Genomic DNA, 22898 nt, shown 5'->3' with positions numbered 1-22898 from the left:
TTCCACAACAAATATCTATGAAGTATATTTGCATAAAACAGAGGCAGTGCATGCATATAGATCTCATGAACATTCACTGGGGAAATCCTGAAAAACAGACTTATTAGTAGCCCTCAAGGGAGAAAGTATTTCTTTTTTGGAGTAACACCTTTTGGATTTGAAGTCTAGATCATCTTGTATTGTTATCATACTTAAGATTCAGTTCAGAGGCAGAAAGTCTTATTTTCAATAATATGCTCTTTTTTCCATTCCAAAGCGAAGTGGGTCAAGGGTGGAGGAGCAGCCTAATGGTAAAAGCAGAGAGCTGAGAACTAGGGAAGCCAGAGCTTGAATCCCACTAACATGCCTTGTGACCTTGGGCAAGTCTTTTCACCTTCCACTGCCTCAGGTACAAATTAATTGTAAGCTCTGAGGCAGGGAAAGGCAAGAAATTAAAGCTAAAACCCATATAGCAGCTGAAGAAAAGATAAAGGCGTGCAAAGTCCTTTATAAATCTGGAACACATTCTGTGCTGCAAAGAATGCATAAATGAAGGAATCAAATTTAAGCACCAAATATCCCCAAATCTACAAGCACAGTCAGGAAAAGACAAATATACCCTAAAACAAAAATAGTAACCTCACAATCCTTTGGGTACTGCAACAAAAATGCTTATTGTGCCATGATCTGTGTAAAATATCTCCCAAGTATACTACTAAAAAAAAAAAGGACAAAAGCTATTATTTTCAAAATATTCCTATGTAAAAAACACTTTACCTGCATTTATCACAACAGATCATGTATCCATCATCATGGGTAAAACCACAGATACATCGAGTAACATCAGTACCATAGCTCCCATCTTCAGATGTGCTGATAGTTGTAGCACTGGAGGTCTCATCAAAATTGGGAGTAGCAAATATGCTTACTTCATTCTTACTGATAATGACAGATGGAGGAGGAGATGACGGGGGTGTTGGTGGAGGGCGAGCACCATAGTTATGGTCCTAAATAATAAAAAAAACCATTTTTTTAAATCACAACAGTCACGCTGGCAAGGATGAATGTACCTGAAAAGAAATATTTGTGGCTATTAAGAACGTATTTTAACCAACACACATTCTATTATCAGTACTTTGTTCAATTCAGAAAAAAATATATACAACTGGAATTAAGCAGAATGAGTGATATTTTTACAAGGAAATAAACCTCCTGGTTATGCCTGAATATATAAGCCTTGAATGAAAGGAAGAATATATAACATTTTATTTTGTGAACCACTTTGTTTCTGAATGGATTATAAGCAGTATATTAAATTTAATAAACAACATTAAAATAACTCAAATACAGTTGCTTACCTGTAACAGGTGTTCTCTGAGGACAGCAGGATATCAGTCCTCACACACATGGGTGACATCATCCGATGAAACCCAGAACAGAAAACTTATGTCAAAGTTTCTAGACTTTAAGCCTCACTAAGCATGCACAAACATGCATTATACCATGCATCCACATGGGGTCTCCTCCAGTCTTATAATATAAAATTCAAGAGAATAAAATAGAGAAGAAACTCATGCAATGGAACTCCGCAGGGTGGTGAGCAGGTTTCTTGAGGACAGATATTACAGTCCTCACACATGGGTGAATCCCTAGCTACAGCCTTGCCCCCCACCCCCTCCCCCCATCCCCAAATAAAAGGGAGCAAACAAAACACAAACAAGTGGCAACAGGCACAACAATAACCCATATTGTTGGTAACAGGGGAAGGGCAGTCTGAAGAAAAACAGCAAGCCCTAGGCAGGAAGAGAGTCGGGTTCTTCACTTCAAACAAGTTCCGAAGGACTGATTGGCCATCCCTATCCAAACAAACAATCGGGCCAATACAGTACAGTGCGCTCCAATGGAGCGCACTGTTAACCCGCCATTGGACGCGCGTTTTTGACGCGCTAGCGTTACCCCTTATTCAGTAAGGGGCCGAAAACACGCGTCCAATCCCCTGAACGTAATAGTGCCTGCAATATGCAAATGCACATTGATGGCCCTATTAGGTATTCCCGCGTGATTCAGAAAACAAAATGCGCAGCCAAGCCGCACATTTTGCTTTCTGAAATTAGCGCCTACCCAAAGGTAGGCGCTAATTTCTTTGGGCACCGGGAAAGTGCACAGAAAAGCAGTAAAAACTGCTTTTCTGTGCACCCTCCGACTTAATATCATGGTGATATTAAGTTGGAGGTCCCGAAAGTTTCCAAAAGTTAAAAAAAAAAAAAAGTCAGCCTGCAGCTGTCGGGTCGAAAACCGGACGCTCAATTTTGCCAGCATCCGGTTTCCGAGCCCATGCTGTCAGCGGGCTCAAGAACTGACGCCGGCAAAATTGAGCGTCGGCTGTCAAACCCGCTGACAGCCGCCGTTCCGGTCCAAAAGGAGGTGCTAGGGACGCGCTAGTGTCCCTAGCGCCTCCTTTTGCCTGTGTTTACCGCCGGGCCTCATTTGAATAGAGAATCGCGCGCACAGGAGCGTGCCCTGTGCGCGCGTCGGCTCTCCCGCGGACTTTACTGTAGCGGCCCGAATGTGATGTGAATGCGTGTGGACAACTCCATCTCATAACTCTGCAGATCTCCATAGGAACTGCTCGCAAGTGAGCCACTGATGCTACCATGGCTCTAACTGAGCCTTGATATGGCCCCCCAAGATGCAATTCCACCTGGGCATAACAGAAGGAGATGCAGTCCTCTAGCCAATTAGAACGTATCTGTTTTGCAACAGCAATTCCCAACTTATTCCTATCAAAAGAAACAAATGTTGGATGGTCTGTCTATGGGCTTCTGTCTGCTCCAGATAGAAGGCTACGGATCTTTTGTAGTCCAAACTGTGCAGGGCCTGATCGCCTTAGTGCGAATGGGGCCTAGGAAAGCATGTTGGCAGGATGGACTGGTTAAGATGGAAGTCCAACACCACCTTAGGCAGGAACGTATGGTACAAAAGACTACCTATCATGAAAAAACGTAAGTGTAAGGTGGATAAATCACTAAGGCCTCAAGCTCACTGATCCTGCATGCTGATGTGACAGACACCAAAATATAAAACAAGAGAAAACCTCTTATGTGAGAAAAACAATGTATACAATATTAAATCCTTATTTCTCACTTATATGTTTGACTCATAAGAAATACACTATGTAAAATCCTGCAATCTTCATAAATGCCTCTTATACAGGCGGTGTATAAACTCAGCTGTTTGCAAGTTAGTAATATACTTAACTTGAGTTGATGACAGAGGAATGTCTTCCGCATTAATGCATTGTAGAATGCCGCATTGGGTGATGTTCAAAAAGAAGTTCCCTTTCAGGCACAAGTCTGCAATGTGCCGATATGGCTTTTTAAATGACTGTCAAAGGGTTCCTTTCCGATTGAGAGGCTGATCCTGCAAGCACTTGATCTCTCAGAAGTTGACTTTGAATCCTTGTAGCTTCCAGAAAGCCTTCCACTCGATCGGCGCTGATTTAGAAAAATCCTCCTGTCACCGCTACGGTCACCGCTACGGTGACAGGAGGATTTTTCTAAATCAGTGCCGATCTCAAGACTATAATCTGCTTGCTGCACCCCCGAGGAAGGAAAAATTTCCGAAACCCTGCAGAGTGGGGCGTATGTCTGCGAGCGGCACGAATACCGGAAAGGAACCCTTTGACAGCCATTTAAAAAGCCATATCGGCACATTACAGACTTGTACCTGAAAGGGAACTTCTTTTTGAACATCACCCAATGCGGTATTCTACAATGCATTAATGTGGAAGACATTACTCTGTCATCAACTCAAGTTGTAATTATCTCTTTATTCAGACTTTTCCAAATTAAAACATAATACAACATTGTATTTTCATATAATATAAGTAATCACAATGAGAGACATTCATAAATCACAAAAAGAACCAAATAAGCTAAGCATCTCTATATATCTCTCATGTGAACTATAATGTAGGGGGTCCTGACTTAACCATAAATAATACATTATTCAAACTATAAGGGAGTGATTTCTATTTATTCTTGTGCAACCGATACTTCTGACATATTGGAAATCTTACCTAGACTGGTTTTATCCCTTAAGAAATTCTCCAGGTGGGATGGCTCATTAAAGGAAAATTTTTTACCCTGGTAGTTGACAAAACATTTTGACGGAAATTTTAGATAAAAGGTAGCTCCAATTTCCAGGGTCTTACTCTTTAACATAAGGAAGTGTCTTCTACGCAATTGCGTAGGTCTAGACACATCCGGAAACACAAAAATTTTTTGGCCACAGAATGACAAATCCTTATTCTTAAAGAATCTTCCCAATACTATGTCTTTATCCTTCTCCAAGGAAAAGGATACAAATAATGTTGCCCTTTTATTAATAATATCTGTAGACTCTTCTAAGAAGGTAGATATTCCTATACTTTTATCCTCTAGCTGACCGTTATCACTAGGGCACACTGGGAAATAATAAATTTTTGATATCACCGGTATATCCTTATCTTCAAACGCTAAATTTTCTTTTAAAAATTTCAAAAACATTTCTATAGGTGACAACAATCTAGTGATTGGGAAGTTAACAAACCTTAGATTTTTAATTCTCATTAAATTTTCCACATTTTCTACTTCAGCATGTAAGGAATTACAATCAGTGATATTCAAACATTCTCTCTCTTGAATATTCTGTATTTTCCCTTCTACAGTTTTCAAAGTTGACTCTACTTCATTTAATCTTTTTCCTTGTTCCACTATAGACAACCTATTAACATTAACTAATGAGGATAATGAGTTGTTAACTTGAACTAGGTTAGAGTCCAATTTTGTCAATACCCTCCACAGATCCCCCTTAGTCACATTAGTCGGGTCTACTGCATCAATCTGTGCCCGGTCTAAGGTAATTATCATATTACCTTCATCTGCCTCTGTAGATTGTACTACTGGGCAGGCAAACGAATCGACTACAGTCAATGGAGATTGCATTTCTTGTGCACTCACATTTCCTGGTGTCTTCTCAGCTTGCTGATCTTTTCCTGTGATTCCTGGAGGTTGAGGAGGGGTCGGTTGGTTGCCTGGACTTAAGGAGGCATCTGAAATGCCTCGTGTAGAGTCCATACATGGCGTTCCCTGCCAATTAATATGTGCGTCCATGGGACCAATTCTCACAGTTGTTGGCGATGATGTAACAAAACGCTTCCTTTTACGACCCATAAGTTAGAACCACGGGATACAAAGATTTCCAAGGCTTATCCGGCCGGCTGCGATCTTCGCGGTTAAAGCCGGTCTAAGCCGCGCGCGGCTTAGGCAGCGCGCCGGCGGCACTACGCGCCGACGTTCCTCGGGTTTTGTAGGCCCGGTCCCTGGATGATGACGTCAGGAGCACAGGATCAGCTGGCTCCAATTAAGCTCAGCTCCGTTCTCTCCCCGATCACGGAGGGAAACCTGCAGGTTTTAGTTGCAGTCTCTGCGTTCCTTACCAGGACGGCTCTCCTTCACTCCCTTCAGTTCTTTCTCAGGGCCCCTCTGATCTCCGACGCTCCTCGGGTTTTGTAGGCCCGGTCCCTGGATGATGACGTCAGGAGCACAGGATCAGCTGGCTCCAATTAAGCTCAGCTTCGTTCTCTCCCCGCTCACGGAGGGAAAACCTGCAGGTTTTAGTTGCAGTCTCTGCGTTCCTTACCAGGACGGCTCTCCTTCACTCCCTTCAGTTCTTTCTCAGGGCCCCTCTGATCTCCGACGCTCCTCGGGTTTTGTAGGCCCGGTCCCTGGATGATGACGTCAGGAGCACAGGATCAGCTGGCTCCAATTAAGCTCAGCTCCGTTCTCTCCCTGCTCACGGAGGGAAAACCTGCAGGTTTTAGTTGCAGTCTCTGCGTTCCTTACCAGGACGGCTCTCCTTCACTCCCTTCAGTTCTTTCTCAGGGTCCCCTCATCAATTCAAGTTAAGTATATTACTAACTTTATTTATTTATTTAAGATTTTTATATACCGGAATTAGTATGCAAACATCATACCGGTTTACATTACAACTAAAAGACTGAAAATACAATCAACAGGAGAGAGGGAGTGGAGAATGAGTAATTACAAAGTTACAGAAGTATAGAATGTAAAAAACTAACATTAAACGGTATCAGAAAGGCTATATACAATGGTGCAACTTATATACAGACTGTTCAAGAGAGGGAATATATACAGGGACCTGGAGGGGTTACAGGAAGTTTCTAATCTTAATGATGAAGAGAATTATTAGAGGCGAATGGGCGCATGAAATTAAAAAGGGGGGAGGTCGATGGAAACAGCTATTCTGGATAGGCTTGTTGGAAGAGCCAAGTCTTCAGTTTCTTTCTGAATTTAGAGTAGCATGGCTCAAATCTAAGTGTAGTCGGGAGGGAGTTCCATTGTTTGGGGCCTGCAATGGAGAGTGCGTGATCCCTTGTGGCGGAGAGGTAGGCTTTTTAAATGGGGGGTGCTGTTAGGGTTCCTTTGTTGACAGACCTGATGGGTCAATCAGAGCGTGTGAGGCAAAAGGGTTCGTCAAGCCAGTTGGAGTTGTAGGAGTAGATGGATTTGTGAATTATGGTTAGAGTTTTAAAGAGAATGCGGGATGCTATGGGGAGCCAGTGGAGGTCTTTGAGTATGGGCGTGATGTGATCGGATTTTCGTGTATTTGCAGTAACCCTGGCGACAGCATTTTGGAACATTTGTAAGAGTTTAGTGGTGGAAGAGGTCCAAGGAGGAGGGCATTACAGTAGTCGAGCTTTGAGGATAGAGTAGCTTGGATAACCATACGGAAGTCATGATAGTGGAGGAGGGGGTCTAAGTTTCTTTAGGACACTGAGCTTGAAGAAATCCTCTTTGAGAATGGAACTGATATATTTTTTTTAGATTTAGTTGTTGGTCTAGTATTACCCCAAGGTCTCTTACACAGGGTTGGGATGAAATGGTGTTGAAGGCTGGGTCGTTGGAGATCAGGGGTTTAGGGGGTTGGTGTTGGGAAAGAAGGAGCAGTTCCGTTTTGGAAGTGTTTAAGGCGAGGTGGATGTTAGTGAGGAAGTCATTTATGGAAGCAAGACATGTGTTCCAAAATGCCAGGGCATAGGTGAGAGAGTTGTGAATGGGGATGAGGATTTGAACATCGTCTGCGTAGAGGTAGAATTTGAGGCCAAGGTCTGTTAAAAGCTGACAGAGGGGGGTGAGGTAAATACTGAATAAGGTAGAGGAGAGAGAGGAACCTTGTGGGACACCTTGGGACACAGAGTAGAGTGTGGGTTTGGCATTTCCTATTTTGACGGCGAACTTCCTGTTGGATAAGTAAGATTTAAACCATAGCAGGGCTAGGCCTGAGATACCTATTTCAGCCAGTCGGTTGAGGAGGTAGTTGTGATTAATGGTGTCAAAGGCGGCTGAGATGTCGAGAAGGGCAAGGAGGTAGCAGTTGCCCTGGTCCATGCCTCTGGGTATGTGATCCGTGAGGGAGAGCAGGAGTGTTTCAGTATTGAGGGATTTGTGGAAACCAAATTGGGCAGGGTGCAGTATTTTATTGTTTTCAAGGTATTCTGTGAGTTGGATATTCACTATCTTTTCCATGATCTTGGAAATAAAGGGCAGGTTAGAGATCGGGTGGAAGTTGGAGGGGTCTTTGGGGTCTAACGAGGGGTTTTTAAGGAGGGGTTTAACAATCGCTTGTTTGAGGGCATCTGGGACGGAGCCTGAAGAGAGGGAGGGGTTAATAATGTCTGCAATAGGTCTGGCAATGGAGTTTGGGATGGAGAGGAGGGTTTTTGTAGGTATAGTGTCTGAGGGGTGAGAGGCGGGTCTAAGTTTTCTAAGAATTAATTCAACTTCCTTGGCGGACGTCAGGTCAAGAGTTTGGAGGGTTGAAATAGTGGGGGTAAATTGGGGGGGGGGGGGTCGTGGGAGATGGGTGTTGGAATCTGAGGAGGATGTTGGTGATTTTTGTGAGGAAGTATTGGGCGATTTCTTCACTTTTGGCAATGGCTTCATTGTCGGGGATGGGGGGTTGAGAGGACTTGGTGAGGTCGGCTACATAAGTGAAGAGAGCCTTGGGGTTATACATATATTCGTGGATCTTAGTGGCATAGAAGTCTTGTTTGGTCTTGAGTGTGGTTATTCTGCAATGAAGTGCAGATTTATAGCTTGAGGCGTGTTGGGGCGAGGGGGCTTTGCACCAGGTTCTCTCTCGCTGCCTAAGTTTATTTTTTAAGGCTCTCAGCTCTGCTGTGTACCAAGGTTGGTGGTTTTTTGTAGATTGTTGTAGTTCTCGTCTGGAGATAGGGCATAGTTTGTCAGCAATATCAAGTGTGATATTAAACCAGGATGTGATGGCAGTTTCAGGGTTGGAGCAGTCAAGGTTTGGTAAAGCGGTAGAGATTGCAAGGGAAAGTTCATCACCTGAGCAGGGTTTCCTGAAAGCAATAGTGGTGTTGCGTGTTGGGCTGGGGGTGGTAGGAGTGGTAGGAGTGGTGAAGGGTAGGGAGGCTTCTATGAGGAAGTGGTCAGACCAAGGTACCGGGGAGCAGGTGGGGGGGTGGGAAGGTAGAAAACAGTGGTTAATGAAAATGAGGTCAAGGGAGTGTCCAGCTTGATGAGTCGGGGAGGTGACAATTTGTCTGAGACCTATTGCTTGGAGGGCGGTGAGGAAAGTTTCACAAGAGGAGGTGAGGGGAGTGACGTCAACATGGAGATTGAAATCTCCTAGTATGATGGATGGAGTTTCAATGATGGAGTTTCCTAGTATGATGGATTTCAATGATGATTTTCAATGAGTTTCAATGATGGAGTTTCCTAGTATGATGGATGGAGTTTCAATGAGTTTCAACTTGCAAACAGCTGAGTTTATATACCGACTGTATAAGAGACATTTAATCCTTAAGCAACCAATGATTAAACCGCTAGCACGATGAAGCGGTGTCCCGATACATTCATGGGAACCGGCGTGCATTTATAAAGGTTGCAGGATTTTACATAGTGTATTTGTCTTATGAGTCCAACATGTAAGTGAGAAATAAGGATTTAATATTAGACACCAAAATATGACATTCCAGCTCAAGTACTTCAGGTCACTGAGTTCAGTGGCTCAAAAGGAGCTTTTATCAGCTGAGCCAACACCACGCTGAGGTTCCAAGACACAGCGGGAAGCCTTCGGGTGGTTTCAATTGAAGCAGACCTCGCATAAAAAGCATTCAACCATAGGCTACATAGAGATGGGCTTAACCTTTACACCATGATGATATGCGCCAATCGCACTCAGATGAACCCTAACTGAGCTGGTCTTCCAACCAGCTTCCAAAGGTATAGAAGGTAATCAAACAGTTTTTGTGGCAAGCAAGAAAAAGGATCTAGGGACTTTCTAGTGGAAGGCTTTCTGGAAGCTACAAGGATTCAAAGTCAACTTCTGAGAGATCAAGTGCTTGCAGGATCAGCCTCTCAATATCCAGGCTTTGAGTGTCAGGACCTGAAGGTTGGAATAGTGCAACATCCCCTGATCCTGGGTGATGAGATTCGGAGAAGTCCCAGGTCTGATCAGTTTCTGGATGGACATTTCCGAGAGGTGTGGAAACCAAACCTGTCTCAGCCAATGAGGGGCTATGAAGCTTCAATAAAGTCTTCACCACCAGTGGAGCTGGAGGACATGCTTACGGGAGACCCTAGCCTCAACAGAAGGTGAAGGCATCTGAGGCTGATTTGCCATATGTCCTGTACCAAGAATAGAACTGAGGAACCTTCCTGTTCCAAGGCACTGTGAATAGATCCATATCTCTGCTTCCCCAAAGGCGGAAGATTGATTTGCAACCCCTTGATCCAGAAGCCATTCTTGGGGACTGAAGAAGTGACTCATTCTATCTGCAATCAGATTCTCTGTTTTGGCCTCTGCCTGAACAAAGTCCCATAGGAAAGGGCCCATGACCATGTGTGCGCCATTTCCTGACACAGGAGGTATGACCCTGTACTCCCCTGCTTGTTGACATACCACAATGCCACTTGGTTGTCGGTCTGTATCAGCACAATTTTATTGGACAGCCAAACTCTCAGGTCTATCCAGTAAAGTGCGGCCGCGTTTACCCCGCTCCTAACCCGCGTTCTACTCACTTCCCGGCCGCGTTAGCCCTTCCTGCGATCCACAACCCGGGACATTCCACATCAAGTGGACCAGTTTTTAAAATCGTCCCCACTCGACCATCTCCGATTTTGCTGAAAATTTATAAGGATGTACATGTATGTTTGAAACGAGGTTCTGTAAAGTTTTAGCTCCAGATCTTAAATACCTGTGGCACTGTTGCCCTTTCACTGGAGGTCCCACCAAGCCCGCGGCTTCAGCTACGAGGATTTTGCAAACTTTGGCACATAGCCATTATAGAAATATAGTGGCTATGATGCTGAAATTGGACATACTAGCTCAACTTTTGCTGGTGAACACGAAAAAATTAGTACCAGCAATCACAAAACAACATGTCTGTCTTAATTTAGTGTCAAAGTGGCTTAAAAATCACGCGACATGACATTTAAGCCATACTTTGACCAAGTATAACTCAAAACCAAAAACCACTAGTAACTGGTGCTTTACCCTGTATACCAAACAGCTACATGACTTTGCATTGCTGCAATATCACGGTCAAAGCATATGTATTTGTGGAGATATTCACACCCACATATGATGAAAAACGTTTAATGATCAAATCTGACCTATTTTTAAGATCAATTATCCCAAAAAGGGTACCCCTCAAATCTATTTATTTTGATATCAGTGGAAAGAGCAAATTTTTCTCTACAAGGATCATCATTTTCTTTTTTGGAGTCTCTCAGTTTAAGAAAAGAAAAATGCCACTGAACATGGCGTTTTTTAATCATATGCAATGAATGGTAATTGCACTATTTAAACCCTTGCGTTGGTCCATGGTGGTTATACCACTACCAATTCCCTAAGAATTGGTATTATAATCCTATTAAGAATTGTAATAATGCCAAGTCTTTTGAGAATTGGCAGCCCCATCGCCTAGGGGCCACGCCCGATAGCCGTGCAAGGCCAGCCACGGGCGGTCTCTTTATCGCAGGTTCCGAAGCCTGAGGGTGGGTGTCTTAGCCTAGGATCCCAAGCCTAATATTGGGTATCTTTTGTTGGTTCACAAGCCATAAAGTTCAGTCTAAGTGGTCTGGAATTGTTGCTGAATTTGCAACATAATTGGTTCAGAGAAGCTGTATTGTCGTCCCATTGCTGTTGCAGCTGGTGCTGGAAGTATTGCAATGATTGACTGCTCGGGAATCCAGCAGGTATCATTTCTCACAGGCCTGTGAAAGAAGCTAGCTGGTCCATGAGGATGCATAAAATTTATTTATGCATCATGGTCATCGACTGAAATTTCAGAAATATTTCCAATCCACCAGTTGTTATCGTAAATGCAGACAATGTATTGCCCTGGCTGGAGGTTTGCAATTGGCACAAAAGGCACTTCTGATCTGACAGATCGATCTACATGGGCAATGAAAGATGATGTGTCATTTGACACCCTTGAAATGCGAATCTTTTTGTCATCAATTGGCACAAACTGGTGATTTTCTCGTGTTCCAGCAATTGTATGTCCATCTTTGAACCTTTCCTCTTGAACTACCCGTATTTCGTCAATTTTTTCTTTTGGAACAAAGAAAAACTTGATTCCATGCAGTTGCTCGTTGCAAAAGTTAAATAAATCCACTGGGGTCAGTATTTGGTTTTCAGTTGGGCGTTGAAGACTGGCACGAGCTGCCAACCTCTTTGCTGTCCCTCCAATCCCATCACAGGGCGACTTTCCATGACTGGTACCAAAAAAATTCCATTCAGCGCTGATGGCACAAGTTGAGAAAATTTTTGAAATTTTTGTACTGGGCTGCAGATCCATCGCTGAAGTAGTGGATATGACGAATTCCATAGATGAGAGTCTTGAGATACTCCACAATCACTGTTAAGAAAGTGTGGACTGCAACTGTGTCATGTCGTGAGCAATCACTGATTATGCACAAGCTGATGTTCTGTGCAGCTTCACCATTTAACTCCTTGAAGTAAATGACAAATGGGTGTACTGTAGCTTGACTATTTTCCCAGTGGAAACCTTGAATGGCATCTTGAACAATAAATGAGTAATTTTCAGCAAAGTCCATAAGGATCACAAGCTCTCCAGTTCTCAGATTTTCCTTCAACGATTTCAGATAGCAACTTTGATGCTTGGCGATGTAGTGATGGCTGCAAAGGTTAGAAATTTTCAAAACCAATTCTTCAATGAAATCTTCTACAGTCAATTGTTTTGTATCAAGCGTGTCTCGATCAGTGTGAATCCATTGTTTGAACTCAATAATATCATCAGAGTCACTGTTGACAAACAGTTTGACTAGAAATTCTTTTAATAATTCAGGACCTGGGCATTTTTCACAACGGCCAAGCATGCAGTCCTTGGATTCAATTCCACAAACCATTTTGCATATGAGCTCTTTGTAGTCATCATTGATTGGGCTTGCTGCAAGCATTAGTTTGACATTTTGGTGAATGGTACACACACAAACAGAATGTGTTCCAGCAGATCCAACGGTTACGCACCACTTTGGCCGAAGCTCACAAAACTTGGAAAATCCAATTTCAGGCCCATTCCGATCCCGATAGGCAACAAACATTTCCCTCATATTGCTCAGTAATAGTCGCTTTTGCATTTGCTTTTTTTCTCCTGCTATTCGCACTGATACATAGTCTTTTTTACCAGGGCACATTCGACTGAATTCATCATCCTCAAAAAATGCCTGCACTTTTTTCTTCACTTCCTCAGAAAGTTTCTTGCCACACTTGATTCCAGGTAAGGCTAAGATTCCATGTTCACATTTAAGCTTTCGAGCTTGTTTGACCATTCGTTCAGAGACACCGAATTCATCTGATGTAGCCTTAATGGACCAAATTTCAGGTGCCAATGTCAAGATTTGGACCTTTTCTGCCCGACTGGACACCTGCAGCTTTTGCTTCAAATCTGCCAAAAGGTGATTGTAATCCAGACACATGTTGCACTGTGCTGTTTGTGGTTGCTCAATGTCTTTTGGCTCAAGCCCTCCTATTGAAGCAATCTTGCTAGTAAACCAACAAAAGATACCCAATATTAGGCTTGGGATCCTAGGCTAAGACACCCACCCTCAGGCTTCGGAACCTGCGATAAAGAGACCGCCCGTGGCTGGCCTTGCACGGCTATCGGGCGTGGCCCCTAGGCGATGGGGCTGCCAATTCTCAAAAGACTTGGCATTATTACAATTCTTAATAGGATTATAATACCAATTCTTAGGGAATTGGTAGTGGTATAACCACCATGGACCAACGCAAGGGTTTAAATAGTGCAGTTACCATTCATTGCATATGATTAAAAAAACGCCATGTTCAGTGGCATTTTTCTTTTCTTAAACTGAGAGACTCCAAAAAGGAAAATGATGATCCTTGTAGAGAAAAATTTGCTCTTTCCACTGATATCAAAATAAATAGATTTGAGGGGTACCCTTTTTGGGATAATTGATCTTAAAAATAGGTCAGATTTGATCATTAAACGTTTTTCATCATATGTGGGTGTGAATATCTCCACAAATACATATGCTTTGACCGTGATATTGCAGCAATGCAAAGTCATGTAGCTGTTTGGTATACAGGGTAAAGCACCAGTTACTAGTGGTTTTTGGTTTTGAGTTATACTTGGTCAAAGTATGGCTTAAATGTCATGTCGCGTGATTTTTAAGCCACTTTGACACTAAATTAAGACAGACATGTTGTTTTGTGATTGCTGGTACTAATTTTTTCGTGTTCACCAGCAAAAGTTGAGCTAGTATGTCCAATTTCAGCATCATAGCCACTATATTTCTATAATGGCTATGTGCCAAAGTTTGCAAAATCCTCGTAGCTGAAGCCGCGGGCTTGGTGGGACCTCCAGTGAAAGGGCAACAGTGCCCCAAGTATTTGATATCTGGCCCTAAAACTTTACAGAACCTCGTTTCAAACATACATGTACATCCTTATAAATTTTCAGCAAAATCAGAGATGGTCGAGTGGGGACCACTGGTCCACTTGACATGGAATGACCCACCCCCTTTAACCTACTCCTACCGCGTCCTAAAATCCCCGGGCAACCCCTTCCGCACGCGGCATGTATATTGCATGCAAACGAGCGAATTAGCTATTCCCTACCATCCAGTAACGCGCGCCCCGACTATCGCTATTGTACCCTGCCGTTTTGCCCCGCGTTTAACCTGCTAACTTAACGCCTACCCCTACCCCTGCGTTAGAGGCAGGGGTAAGGGTAGGCGGCAAACTTTTCCCCAGCCCCCGCTCTCCTGCCCTGGCCGCGTCCATGGGTGCCGATCCCCGGGACAGCCCCAGTCCTCTCCCCTCCTCCCGAAGCCAAAAAAAAACAAAAACGAAAAAAAAAGTTGCAAGACAGAGGGGAGAGGACGGGCAACCCTACCTTCGGGATTGCCAGTCCTCCCTCCCCTCCTCCCGAGGCAGGCACGAAAAGCAGCCTTGCTCTGGGAGGAGGGGGGAGGGGACTGGCAGTATAAAGCGACTTACTTTTGCAGCCCCCCATCCGGACATCAGCGAACGCGACCGCGGCTCCCCTCTCCTGCCTCCAGCTGCTCAGGAAGATGGACGTCATGTCTTGAGCGGCCATCAGCAGAAATGGATTGCGGCTCCCCTCCCCTGCCTCCCGGCAAAGATGGACGCCTGCACGGGGGAAAGCGGCCCCTGTGCGTGCAATTGGCCGCTCAAGACGCGACGCCTTGAGCGGCCAATTGCACGCACAGGGGCCGCTTTCCCCCGTGCAGGCGTCCATCTTCACCGGGAGGCAGGGGAGCTTCTAAGACGCAGCTTGCATTAGCAAGCTATTTACATACAGGATCGAACGGTAGGTGAGCTGCACTGTGCGTGCGGCAACCGCGGGTGCGCCGGGCACTAACGCAGCTCTTCCTACCGCTCGGTACTGGATTGACCTGTCTGAAAGCCAACAGCGCACACTTGATCGCCCAGAGCTCTAGGACATTAATTTGACAAAATCGTTCCTGCATGGACCACAGATCTTGGGTGCTGAGCCCATCAACATAAGCTCCCTAGCCCAGGGTGGATGCATCCGTGGTTAGCACAATTTGGACCCAAGATTTTGAAAAGACACTTCCCATTTCAAATTGGAAATTTCCCACCACCAGGACAAGAGTCCCAGAGAGGTGGATGGACTCGAATGCACCACTGGGACCTTATGTTCCATTGAGCTTTCCACATATGCAGACATGCCAAGTGAGTGACATGCATTGTTGTGGCGATGTGGCCGAGCAGCTTCACATGTGCCGTGCTGATACCTGCTGGCTCTCCTGAATCTCTGCCGCAATGGCCATCAAACTGATGACCCGATGTCGGGGCAGGAAGGCTTTAGCCTGATCAGTGTCTAACAGGGTTCCAATGAAGTCCAATTGCAGTGACAGACTGAAATGAGACTTGGGGTAATTAACGAACCCTAGTGACCCCAGCACTCGTATGGTCAAGAACATGGACACCAGCCTCTGCCCGAGAAGTGCTCTTTATCAGGAAATTGTCCAGTTAGTGGAAAATCTGGACTCCCAGTCTGCAAAGGTGTGTCGCCACCACAGCTAGGCATTTCATGAGGACACATGGGGCTGATGCTAGCCCAAACAGTAGTACGTGGTATTGGAAGTGCTATTTTCCCCACCACAAACCTGAGATGCTTCCGGTGGCTGTAGAAGATCTCACTGCGAGTGTAGACATGCTTCAGATCAAGGGAGCATAGCCAGTCCCCTATTTGCAGGAAGGGAATTACAGTTCCCAGCGAAACCATCTTGAATGTTTCTCTCTTGAAAAGCTTGTTCATAGCCCTTAGGTCTAGGATGGGACAGAGTCCTCCTGTTTTCTTTGGAATCAGGAAGTACCAGGAGTAAAATCCCCACCCTCTTTGCCCCTGGTGGAATGGGCTTGACTGCCCTGGCAGTAAGAAGGAGGAGAGTTCCTCTAAAAGCACTTCCTGATGCGCTACTGGTGCTCAAAAAAGACTCGGGGGGGGGGGGTGGAATTTGGTGGGCCACTCAATAGGTTAAATTTCTACCCTCCAAGGATGATGGTGAGGACCCACCGATCCGAGTTTACTCTGGGTCACTGGTCCACGTAGAACCCCAGCTTGCCCCTGACCAGTTGCTGATGGGACTGAAGAGGCAGAGGATAGTATCTCCTTGGGTCGAAAACAAAAAACACTTCCTGTGGCTACACCTCAAAGACATCCTGGATGAGGAGGAAGGTTCCCGAGCACCAGCAGGGAGCTGCTGGAGTGTTGCATGGTTTGGCCCACTACATCCTTCACCTTATCTCCGTAAAGATTCTCTCCTGTGCACGGCACATCAGCGAGTCACTCCTGTACTTTCTGACAGAGATCTAATGCCCGTAGCCAAGCGAGTCTATGGGCGCCAATCACTGCTGCAAAGATTCTTGATGCAGTATCAAAAACATAGTAGGTTGACCCGACCCCATGTTTCCTTCACCAGGACCTGGATAGTGATCTGCTACTGTTGAGGCAGCTGCTCGGCAACTTCCTGAACCTGCTTCAGGATGTCCCGCATATAAAGGACCATGTAGGGAGGAGGAATAGCCTAGTGGTTAGAGCAGTGGACTATGAACCAGGAGACCAGGGTTCGAGTCCTGCTGTCGCTCCTTGTGACCTTGGGCAAGTCACTTTACCCTCCATTGCCTCAGGTACAAAACTTAGATTGTAAGCCCTCTGGGGATAGGGAAATACCTACTGTACCTGAATGTAAACCGGTATGATATCTCAATTGAGATATAAAAATAATAAATAAAATAAAATAAATGTAGAACTGGTAGGCCTCTAAGCAGGTGATAAGCATATGGTTCTGAAACACTTTTCTCACAAAAGCATTCTGCTGCGATGCAGAGGAAGGGGTCAGAGCGTACTTGGCCTTCTTGAGAGCAGATTATACCACTACTGATTGGTATGGCATCTGATACTTTTCGAATCTGAGAGCCTTCTGGACAAGACAGATTGCATTTGCCTTCCTATTAATAGGAGGCACTGAGACGGGGTGTTCCCACATCCTCAACAATAACACCAAAAGGATTTCGTGCACTGGGACTGTCACAATCTCCTTAAGTGGCTCAATGTACTGGAAAATATCCAGCATCTTGTACTGGGTATCCTCTTCCATCTGTAACTGAAATGAGATGGCTTCCACCATCAATCTAATGAAGCCTGCAAAAGAGGTCTTCAGAGGGAGGCTTCCTTCTATCATCGGGAGGAGACTGTTCTGAGGGGGAGGCCATCTGATGCATCGGTGTCCAAAACATCAGAACAATCATCCCCCTTTAGGGGGATGATTGTTAGGGACAAGGTCAGGGACCTAGTCTTCACTGTCATAGACAGGGGACAGGTCCTGAGGCACTTGATCCCCAGTCAGCAGTTTAGGAATAGACTAGAGACTGGCCGTGGTAGCCCAGACCCCGAGGCCACCCCCATAGCCAGGGAAATTTTCTCCCCCAAGGAAGAGAGGACAACCACCAGCTACCGACACCAGTGATGGAGTTGGTGGCACTCTGATTTGTGCATGTAGGGATTCGAGTAGCAGCTTAAAGAGGAGCAGAACCAGCTCAAGTGCAATCTGTGCCCTGACACAGAGGCCTCACACGGCCCTCTCCATGGCCAGCTGCACACACCTCTCCAACTCCTCCTCAAAGATCATAAATGCCAAGACTGGCTGGGATCCAGGAGGCGATACCAAATCCTCTTCGGAACCAAGAGGAAGATCGGTCATAAGGAACCCCTGGGTTTGATAGGAGGACTGGCACTCCTCACATTGGGGTCACTTCAGAAGTATCACAGCTAAAGCTGGTGCGTACCTGTGCCCAACAATATGCATAGATGAAGACCAATGCCAATGCTTCTTCAGCTTCCTTCGATGCTCAGATTGGTCCTTCCCCAGTGCAGAGGCCGAATGTCTTTGGCCTGGAAGAAGCAGGCGATGGCCTGTCTCCAGCGTCCCTGGAAGCTGTCGACACCAATGGAACAGAAGGCCCTGCCAATGTCGATGGCTCGATGACCATAGGTGCGTCTCCTAAGTCCCTCATTGTCAATGCCTCCGATGCCTATAGACTGGACCTTAGCTGGCCCGAAGAGTTCATCCATCTTGTTGAATCTGACCTTATGCTCTTTTGGAGCCATCTGGGCGCACTTGCTGCAACCCCGGATGCCATGCAATGCTCCCAGGCAGAAGGGATCCATGATAAATATGTTTTTCATGCACAGAGGACACCACTAAAAACCAGATGAGGACATGTCGCGAAAGAAAAGATGCAATTTTAAAATCGACTTGTGAAATTAAACTGGACAAAACAGTCAAAAACCCTGGCTAAGACGATACTGAAGAGAACCAGGGGAGACACCCTGTTGACTGCCTGATCCCATACAATCAAAAAATAGTTAACACACACCAAAACATTTTAAGAAGTCGAAAAAGAGAGAGAGAGAGACTCAATTCTCTATGAGATACTAGGCTCCGTGGAAAAAAAAGAGAGACTGAGAAGATCCCACGTGGATGCATGGTATATTGCATGCCAGAGTATTCTCAGATAGGCTCAGTCAAAGCTTTAGAAACATTGACATTAGTTTTCCATGCCTGGTTCCTTCAGATGAGATCACCCATGTATGCGGACTGCCATCCTACTTGTCCTTGGATAAGAGGCAATGACCTTTTGTGGATTTATGTATTTATAGAGATTTCTATTCTGCCCAGTGGCCAGGCTATCTGTTCTAGGTGGATTTCAAACTAGATAAAAGATTGGAACAGAGAATAGGATTAAATGGTCAGTTTTCTCAGTGGAAAAAGGTAAACAGATTTATAAATGAGCTGGAAAGGGGTGTGATGAGTGAGGTTACCAAATTTGCAGATGATATAAAATTATTTTGAGTTGTTAAATCACAAGCGGATTGTGATAAGTTGCAAGGGGGACTTTGCGAGACTGGAAGTCTGACCATCCAAATGGCAGAAGAAATTTAATGTGGACAAGTGAAAAGTTAGGCTCCAAATTAGGAGTTTCCAACTAGGAAAAAGATCTGGGGTCACAGGGGACAAAATTTTGAAATCATCGGCTCAATGTGCTACAGCAGTAAGAAAAGAAAATAGAATGTTAGGAATTATTAGGAAAAGAACGGTGAATACAACATAGTACCTCTGTATTGTTCCATGGCCAGATGGCACCTTGAGTACTGTATGCAGTCCTGGTTACACTATCTCAAAAAAGATATAGTTGCACTGGAAAAGATTCAGAGGTGGATGACCAAAATGATAAAGTGATGGAATAGCTCCCCTATGAGGAAAGGCTGAAAAAGTGAAGGTTGCTCAGCTTGGAGAAAAGACGGCTGAGAGAGGAGATATGATAGAGATTTATAAAATCATGACAGGACTAGAATGGATAAATGTGAATCAGTATTCTCTCAAATAATACAAGGACTAGAGGGCACTCCATGACGTTAGCAAGGAGCACATTTAAAACAAATCAGAGAAAATTATTTTTTCACTCAATGCACAATTAAGCTCTGGAATTTATTGCCAAAGGATATGGCTAAGATAGTTAGTGTAGCTGGGTTTAAATAAGGTTTGGATATGTTCCTGGAGGAGAAATCCATAAACTATTAATCAAAGTGACTTAGGGAAAGGCATTGCTTATTACTGGCATTAGTAGCATGGGATTTATTTACTGTTTGGGCATTTGCCAACTACTTGTATTCTGGATTTGCCACTGTTGTAAGCAGGATGCTGGGCTTGATGGACCCTCATCTGACCCAGTATGGCAATTTCATATGTTATTTAAGAGTCTATCCACGCTTTGATGAACTGAAGTAGCTGAGTCAGAATGAAAGTGGCGTTCTTGAAGTTTGAGAAATCCCAGATTCTGGAGAAGCTCAATACCTTGTCCTATGAGGACACTATAATTAGTCAGTCGTCCAGATAAGGGAATACCTGGATCCCCTGACATATGAGATGGCCTGCCATCACCAAAAAGCACTTGGTAAAGGCCCTGGGAGCAGCTGAGAGACCAAATGGAAGTACCTTCTAGTGGTAGTGAATACAACCCACCCAGAAGCAAAGGTTAAGCCAGTAAGAAGAATGGCTAGGTATGTGTGCATAGGCATCCTTCAAGTCTAGTGAGCACATTCACTCCCCTTGCTGATTAAAAGGGAAGGATCATGCTGAGTGAATTTATTTTGAATTTCTCCTGGTGTAGAAAACTCTTGAGATGCTGGAAATACAAAATGGATCTCCAACCTCCTGATTTCTTGGGTATTATGAAGTAGCAGGAATAAAATCTGCTGTTGGCATTCAAAGGTGGAACCTGTTCTATCACATTTTGTTTGAGAAGGACCAGAATTTCCAGTCGAAATTGTGGCAACTGTGACAGATCTGAGGGCAGCAGCTGGAAGAAATTCAATCGTTGCCCATAATGAAATTTGAGGACCCACTTGTCAGTGGTTATCGTGTGCCAAGCTTCCAAAAGGACTGGATGCTGCCACCCACCAGGTTGAGGCTCTCCAGAACTAAACAGAATCAAAAGGTGGGGCCAAATTTCACCTGAGTTTATTGAGATGTCTTCTGCTGATGCTGACCTGTCAGGTTCTATCTGGAAGCTGATACTGCTGCCGTCATTAAGCCAGCAAGGGAGGCAGGCGATAGTGGTACAGAGAGGAAGAACATCTAGAGTAGAACGGTTGTATGAGAAAAAGGATCTTCTGTGAGAAGGCTAGGGTAAGGTGTAGTAGAGTTCGATTGAACCACTGCATTTTGTTCCTTAATTTGCAAAACTACTTCATTAAGCTTCTCCCCAAAAAGATTGTCCCTCAAGCAAGGTAGGTTTGCAAGCTTTTTATGATTTATTGCACACTGCCTTGATTTCAAACAAAGGCGGTTTATGAAATAAAGTTGAAATAGAATGTCTTCACGAATGCTTCTAGCTCACTGCCAGGTCATACTTAGCGCTTTGGTGGAAGCTGCTGAGGTCCTTGCAAACATGTCCAAAGATTCACAGACAGCACAAAGATGACGTCGTACAGCCTCTTCCTAGTCCAACAAAGGTGTGTGTGGGGGGGGGGGGGGGGCAGGTTTGGAGTCAGAATGTATGAAGGTTCTAAATGCAATCATGGATACATTGTACCATGTAGAACTGGTAATGCATTATGAGAGTTAACATAGAATATTAAAACACCTTCTTGCCAAAGTTGTCAAGGATACAATGGTTTTTTTCCTGATGGAGAGTTAGAATGCAATCTGTTTTTTGGCTGTTTTAAGTGCCGATTCTACCACAACTAATTGATGAGGCAACTGGACTACCCTGTAGCCGGAGGATTTTTCCATTCTATACTTTTGTTTAATTTCCCAGCTGCAGCAGTACCGAAACTCTTCATTCGAACAACATCCAGGACAGTGGGAGTCTGTAATGGCTTCTTCGGACATCTGTTCGAGGCTCAGTGTCTTTGCGGAAATGCACATGAAAAGCTTTTCCCATCTTCTCAATGAACTTAAGTATGAAAGGCCCTCCTGTGCAGAAATATGATCCTGTAAAACTGGCGGTGGATTGGATGGAATACTAATGGAACTACCTAGCAACTCCCCTGGAGACAGCACATTCAACTGTGTTACTGTGATTGGTCCGGCAAAATCAAAGGTGGAGGTCAGTCTTCCGACCTAGAGGAATCTGCTGCAAGTGATGACAATAAGTTTCGTACCAGGGGTGCTCCGGAGACAATAGCTAATGGGGGCGAGTTTATTGTTAACTTGGTCTACAGCGAGGGAAAAAATAATTGCAGAGGAGGAAAAAGCACAGGCAGATCACCTGCTAGGAAAGCAAAGAAACCTTTAACAATTTCTTTGACTTGCTCAAGGGAATGTTGATGGAGGAACATCCTTCTCTGAAACTAGAATAGGATCCTGCTTCACGAAAGATGACCTGTTTGAGGCAAGTGGGTCAGACCGGATCTGGGGTGTCTAGACGTAATCCTTGAGTTAGTTGTTGTGAGAATGTAAGAGCTCTGGTGATTAGAGGGGGAAGATAGAGAATCTTCAGTCATAAAACTCTAGGTCAGATGTAGAGCTGAGTGGGCAGGGAAGCACTCAATATCTCAAGCTCATAAAGCCTTGCAGACTGCATGAGGCAAAACAGATAGCCCAGGAGCAGACATATGCTTCTCTGATCTTGATATCTTGGAGCCGCGATAAGAAGCGGCATCTGAATGAGTCGAAGATGGATATCGAGGAACAGATGCATAACTCTGTTTTGCAAAGGGGGTGGAATGCGTCGGAAGATTCATAAGCGTTGAGAGTTGCACCAATGCATTGGATGCCGAATGCACCAAGCCATTTTGCGTCAGATGTTCCAATGTGCCATGCATTGCCAGTGTGTCATGGTCTTCTTCTTCCCCTCCAGTACAAATGCTGTAAAAGCAGACTGTGTCAACGCATGTGTTTTTTTGAGATGCAAGGGGAGGCTCACTCATCTCCATTTTGACCTTGACACATGGTAGCTGTCTGATCCCATAGTTTTCAGTTGAGGGGAAGAAGGAGTTTTTGAAGTCTTAGCTTGTGACTAGCCAGAAAGGCAGAAGAAGCTACATTCTGGGATGAGGATTTTCTTCTGCCTCTGGCCAACTAACGCAAGAACACTGTGACCTTGGGAACATCAGACTGCAGGCCAGGCAGTTTGGCTGGTTGTGATCAGGCACCAAACAATGACAATAGAGATCGTGCCCATCTGTTATAGACATCATTTGGCCACACTCACGGTGGCTTCCTTCTTACCTAAATGGCTTGTTAGAGAAGTGCCAGAAAGATTTTTACACATCGACTAGA

General features: G+C 44.7%; 1 protein-coding gene across 1 annotated transcript in view; it reads right to left on the bottom strand.

The window, feature by feature from the left end:
* KMT2E (lysine methyltransferase 2E) overlaps positions 1-22898 on the bottom strand; it is a 607980-nt gene that overhangs the window by 486981 nt on the left and 98101 nt on the right. Inside the window, 1 exon segment of the mRNA XM_029615154.1 lies at positions 757-986. Coding sequence (XP_029471014.1) covers positions 757-986 — 230 coding nt within the window.

This window comes from Rhinatrema bivittatum, chromosome 9 (assembly GCF_901001135.1).
Source record: "Rhinatrema bivittatum chromosome 9, aRhiBiv1.1, whole genome shotgun sequence".
Lineage (NCBI taxonomy): Eukaryota > Metazoa > Chordata > Amphibia > Gymnophiona > Rhinatrematidae > Rhinatrema > Rhinatrema bivittatum.
Note: the sequence above shows the minus strand (reverse complement) of the source record. Positions and strands in the feature narration are given on the sequence as shown.